Source organism: Bison bison, unplaced genomic scaffold (genome assembly GCF_000754665.1).
Source record: "Bison bison bison isolate TAMUID 2011002044 unplaced genomic scaffold, Bison_UMD1.0 scf7180017864248, whole genome shotgun sequence".
NCBI lineage: Eukaryota > Metazoa > Chordata > Mammalia > Artiodactyla > Bovidae > Bison > Bison bison.
This window is the reverse complement of record NW_011494820.1, coordinates 714,549-720,842: the sequence shown is the minus strand read 5'-3', so window position 1 is coordinate 720,842 and position 6,294 is coordinate 714,549. Positions and strand designations below refer to the sequence as shown.

General features: G+C 40.1%; 1 protein-coding gene across 1 annotated transcript in view; it reads left to right on the top strand.

The window, feature by feature from the left end:
- Positions 1–3,554: 3,554 nt before the first annotated feature.
- Positions 3,555–6,294, top strand: part of PRSS38 (protease, serine, 38) — a 35,707-nt gene continuing 32,967 nt past the window's right edge. The window contains exon 1 of the mRNA XM_010847294.1: positions 3,555–3,645. Within this exon, the coding sequence (XP_010845596.1) occupies positions 3,555–3,645 (91 nt within the window). The remainder of the gene's footprint in view (positions 3,646–6,294) is intronic.

Sequence of the window (6,294 nt, the reverse complement as noted above, 5' to 3'; positions counted from 1 at the left end):
CCTGAAAGATGATGCTGTGAAAGTGATGCACTCAATATGCCAGCAAATTTGGAAAACTCAACAGTGGCTACAGGACTGGAAAAGGTCAGTTTTCATTCCAATCCCAAAGAAAGGCAATGCCAAAGAATGCTCAAACTACTGCACAAATGCACTCATCTCACATGCTAGTAAAGTAATGCTCAAAATTCTCCAAGCCAGGCTTCAGCAATATGTGGACCAAGAACTTCCAGATGTTCAAGCTGGTTTTAGACAAGGCAGAAGAACCAGAGATCAAATTGCCAACATCCACTGGATCACGGAAAAAGCAAAAGAGTTCCAGAAAACATCTATTTCTGCTTTATTGACTATGCCAAAGCCTTTAACTGTGTGGATCACAATAAACTGTGGAAAATTCTTAAAGAGATGGGAAAGCAGACCACCTGACCTGCCTCTTGAGAAACGTGTATACAGGTCAGGAAGCAACAGTTAGAACTGGACACAGACTGGTTCCAAATAGGAAAAGGAGTACGTCAAGGCTGTATATTGTCATCCTGCTTATTTAACTTATATGCAGAGTACATCATGAGAAACTCTGGGCTGGATAAAGCACAAGCTGGAATCAAGACTGCCAGGAGAAATATCAATAACCTCGGATATGCAGATGACACCACTCTTATGGCAGAAAGTGAAGAAGAACTAAAGAGCCTCTTGATGAAAGTGAAAGAAGAGAGTGAAAAAGTTGGCTTAAAGCTCAACATTCAGAAAAGAAGATCATGGCATCCAGTCCCATCACTTCATGGCAAATAGATGGGAAAACAGTGGAAAGAGTGTCAAACTTTATTTTGGGGGGCTCCAAAATCACTGCAGATGGTGATTGCAGCCATGAAATGAAAAGACGCTTACTCCTTGGAAGAAAAGTTATGACCAACCTAGATAGCATATTAAAAAGCAGAGACACTACTTTGCCAACAGAGGTCCATCTAGTCAAGGCTATGGTTTTTCCAGTGGTCATGTATGGATGTGAGAGTTGGACTATAAAGAATGCTGAGCACCAAAGAATTGATGTTTTTGAACTGTGGTGTTGGAGAAGACTCTTGAGAGTCCCTTGGACTGCAAGGAGATCCAATCAGTCCATCATAAAGGAAATCAGTCCTGGGTGTTCATTGGAAGGACTGATGTTGATGCTGAAACTCCAATATTTTGGCCACCTGATGCAAAGAGCTGACTCATTTGAAAAGACTCTGATGTTGGGAAAGATTGAAGGCAGGAGGAGAAGGGGACGACAGAGGATGAGATGGTTGGATGGCATCACCGACTCAGTAGACGTGAGTTTGAGTCAACTCCAGGAGTTGGTGATGGACAGGGAGGCCTGGCATGCTGTGGTTCATGAGGCTGCAAAGAGTTGGACACGACTGAGCAACTGAGCTGAACTGACTGAAGAAAACATAGGAATAAATCTTTATGACATTAGTTTAAGCAATGGTTTATTAGATATGACACAAAAAGCACAAATGGGAAAAGAAAATAGAGACGTTGGACTTCTTTAAAACTAAAATCTTAGTGTGTCATAAAGCACGTTCAAGACAGGGAAAACACAGCCCACCTACTGTGAGAAGATATTTGCAAACCATATATATATCTGATATATCTCTCATATATATCAGATATATATCTGATATATATATCTGATAGATATATCTCTCATATATCTGATGAGACTTGTATCAGAAATTTATAAAGCACTCTTACAACTCAATAACAAAAAAAGTGCCAATGTGAAACTATCACAAACTGAAAGAATATTCAGTAAAGTAGAATACAAAAACCCAATAGCCTGCATATAATAACATTAAGGAATTTCCGGTTGCTCCAGTGGTTAGGACTAGGCACTTTCACTGACGAAGCCTGGGTTCAGTCCCTGGTCAGGAAGCTAAGATCTCACAGGCTGTGCAGCAGAGCCAAATAAAATAAAATAAAATAAAATAAAAAATAAAAATGTGTTAGAAGATACCAATATCAGGAACAAAGATGAGTGATTACTATGGGCATTGAAGGAATAATAAGGAAATGTTTACTAACTTTACAGCCATAAATTCAATAATTCAAGTGAAACGGACAGCTTCCTTAAAAGATAAAAAGTACCAAAACTCATTCAAGAAGAAACAAACCACCTGAATAGTCCTACATGTATTACAGAAATTGAATTCACAGTTAAAAACCCTTCAGAAAAGAAAATTCTAGATTCAGTGATTTTACTAGCCATCATATAGATAAATCTCAAATGCATTATGTTAAGTAGAGGAAGTCAGACTTGAAAGCCTACATATATGATATTCTAGAGAAGGCCAAACTATGGGGATGGAAAAGTAGCTTAGTGGTTTAGAGGGGCTGGGGGAAAAGGAAGGCTTGACAATAAAGGTACACAGGGAAACTGGTGGTAGGGATGAGGGGTACAAAGGAATTTACAACTTGGTGGTGGTGGTAACAGGATTGTATTTATTTGTCAAGACTTGCATGATTGGATACAATTTACTATTTGTATATTATATCTTAATCAAAAAGGTTTTGACAAGTGGATGGCGGATCTATACATAGTAATTTACCTTAAAGTATTGAGTGGCCTATGAAGAAAGGCAAAAACATAATGATCTATAACACAGAATTCTCAAAAAGAAACAGTGTGTCTAGACCTGACTAGGAAGGAAAGAATATTGGAGGGAAAGCTGTTTTAGACAGTTGTATCCCTAAATCTCCCTATTCCATATCTCTAGGCTAGTATACCTTACTGACTATTGCAAAAATCTGGTTTTGTTTTCTGCTGGGAGTAAAACAAGTAATTCACATTGAGGAGTCACAGGGCAGTTCAGGGCCCTTAGATGCCAAAATTGGAGGATTAGGATATGGCTTACTTAATGAAGAGTATGCCACCTTTGACCTGAGCTGCCAGAACACTGAAGTAAGACTCCCACCATTTAAGAAGGAGTTTGGGGTCCTCTGGAGAAGCTAACAAGCCCAAGAAAGATGTCCTAAAGATACTGACATCAGCATCTCTCCCATGACTCATCCAGTTCTCTCCCTAGGAAGTTCAAAGCAAACAAGCTAGGTCCACATCCCAGAGTTTCCAATCATTTTTTATTCCAACACTCATAATTTCAAATAGAAGACCAGACATCCAAGGAAAGTCTCTAAACACAGAAAATAAGCATCAAATCAATCAAGTTGAAAACAGCAATTTATAGGAAACAAACGCAGCTGGGAGAAGAAAACAAAAGTCATTAAGGATTTCAAGTTCTTTAAAATTTAGAAAAAATGAATACATTTCACTTTATTCCTCCAAGTGACCACAATGCCACAAGCCACTTACCATTAGATTCTGAAAGGTGGACAAAAGGAGGCAAATTAGCTAGGGACCTAAGGACTCAAATAACAACCCAGTGGGGAGTTTCCTGGGGTTTTGTTTCCTCCCATGCATCCAACTTGAGGTTGGGGACTGGAATCTGGAAATACCAATCTGGAAATCACACACATACACATGCCTTAAGAAAAGCCAAAGGTCCAGAAAAGTTTTGCTTACCATGACAAAAACCTTTTTACCACTCTGTTCTTGTGGCAAACATGAGGAGAGCTGCAATTCCCAAACAGGCATTGCAGACACTGAATTCATTGGTAAGAGGCTATGTTCCAACCTCTTTTCCCTTTAGTAAGGTGGTCCTCATGAAACCTGTGAGCCAAGACATCTCATACCCAGCGTTTGGGGCTGGAAAGCCTTTTCTCTGGAAGGATATACTATGCACTATAGGATGTACAGCAGTATCCCTGTATAACCCACCAGATGGCAATAGCACATTCCCCCAATTCCTATAATCAAAAATATATACAGATATTACCAAAGGTGCTCTTGGAATATCACCTCTGATTGAGAACTAATGATCTCTGACTTCACAACCCCTTGCAGGAAGGATAGGACATGCAAGTCAGACACATTGTAGAGCCTGTCTTCTCTCCTCACCTGCAGTAGGAGGTAACACCCTTCCCCATCTCAAGCCAGCACTGAGAAGACTATGAGGTGGGATCCCATCATCTTGGAAGCATGCAAGTGGACAAACAAGAATAGCCCTGCAGAAACTTGATATACTGCTGTTGGAACCACAGTTCACCAGAGTGAGCCAGGATGTGCATTCTGGACCTAAACAGATTTTCAACCTGCTAAAATAGAAGATTTAAGTGGAAACCAGCATCTCATGAGTAATACTCAAAATGCATAGGACACAGTCCAAAATTATTTGTCACACTATTGAAGTCACTCAGTTGTGTCTGACTCTCTGCAACCCATGGACTGTAGCCTACAGGGCTCCTCTCTCCATTGGATTTTCCAGGCAAGAATACTGGAGTGGGTTGCCATTTCCTTCTCCAGGGGATCTCCCAACCCAGGGATTGAACCCAGGTCTCCCGCATTGCAGGCAGACATTTTACCATCTGTGCCGCCAGGGAAGCCCTTGTCACACTAAGAACTAGTAAACTCTCAATTCCAATAAGAAAAGACTATTAGCCGGTCAGAATGGCTACTATCCAAAGACTACAAACAATAAATGCTGGAGAGGGTGTGGAGAAAAGGGAACCCTCTTACACTGTTGGTGAGAATGCAAACTAGTATAGCCACTATGGAGAACAGTGTGGAGATTCCTTAAAAAACTGGAAATAGAACTGCCATATGATCCAGCAATCCCACTGCTGGGCATACACACCAAGGAAACCAGAACTGAAAGAGACACGTGTACCCCAATGTTCATTGCAGCACTGTTTATAATAGCCAGGACATGGAAGCAACCTAGATGTCCATTGGCAGATGAATGGATAAGAAAGCTGTGGTACATACAGCCAATGGAATATTACTCAGCCATTAAAAAGAATGCATTTGAATCAGTTCTAATGAGGTGGATGAAACTGGAGCCTATTATACAGAGTGAAGTAAGTCAGAAAGAAAAACACCAATACAGTATATTAATGGATATATATGGAATTTAGAAAGATGGTAATGATAACCCTATATGCAAGACAGCAAAAGAGACACAGATGTAAAGAACTGTCTTTTGGACTCTGTGGGAGAAGGCAAGGGTGGGATGATTTGAGAGAATAGCATTGAAACATGTATATTATCATATGTGAAACAGATCGCCAGCCCAGGTTCAATGCATGAGACAGGGTACTCAGGGCTGGTGCACTGGGAAGACCCAGGGTGATGGGATGGGGAGGGAGGTGGGAGGAGGGGTCAGGATGGGGAACACATGTACACCCATGGCTGATTCATGTCAATGTATGGCAAAAACCATTACAATATTGTAAAGTAATTAGTGTCCAATTAAAATAAATAAATTAAAAAAAAGAAAAGACTATTAATGAGCACCAACATCAAGCTCACATAGCTATTGAATTACTGGGCAAGGATTTTAAAGAAGCCATTATAAAAGTTCTCCATTGAACAATTATGAACACACTTGAAACATATTAAAGAACAAGAAACACTGAAAAAATAGAAATTTCTGGCAATACATATAAAGACAAGGGATTAATATCAAGAAATAGAGTGTACAGAGATTTCGCAATACCTTATATGCTGATACATGCATTGACTCCCCATTAACAACCTCTGTACCTTCTGTCTACTTTGGCTGTGAACTTAAAACTGCTATAAAAAATAAAAAAAGAAATATAAGAAACAGAGCAGAGGTTGGCAAACTACCTACTTCTGTACATCTGAACTAATGTACATTGTACATTCTTAACTAAGAACAGTTTATACACTTTTATTGCTTGGGGTTAAAACAAGAAAATATTTTATGAGATGCAAAAATTAAATAAAATTCCAATTTCAGTGTCTGTAAATACAGTTTGTTGGAATATAGTCCTGTTCATTTGTGTATGTATTGTCACAACAACAGAGTTCTGAAGTTTCCAGAGAGGGGGCTTAAATACTATAGTGCATTTTTCCAACCCTTTTTTCCCCAACATCTGTATAACTTGCTTTATTCAATGGTACATTAGCAAATACGATCAAGTAGAGGTGTGAAAAGTGCTTGTACATTTCTGAAATGCTGCAACTGAGACGTGACCAAATCTAAGCTTGCTGGCTGGATGTTGGGAGACTCAGGATGGAACTACTCCCATTGCATCAACCAACAGCCAGGCAGCTAAGTAGGGAGAGAGACCACCACCATCCAGGGAGCAAGACCACCCAGAGTCTAACTGAGCACCCTCCAGGGAGTGAAACCACAGAGAGCCAGCCATGGTGGGGGTGGGGGAGGTGGGGTGTGGAGG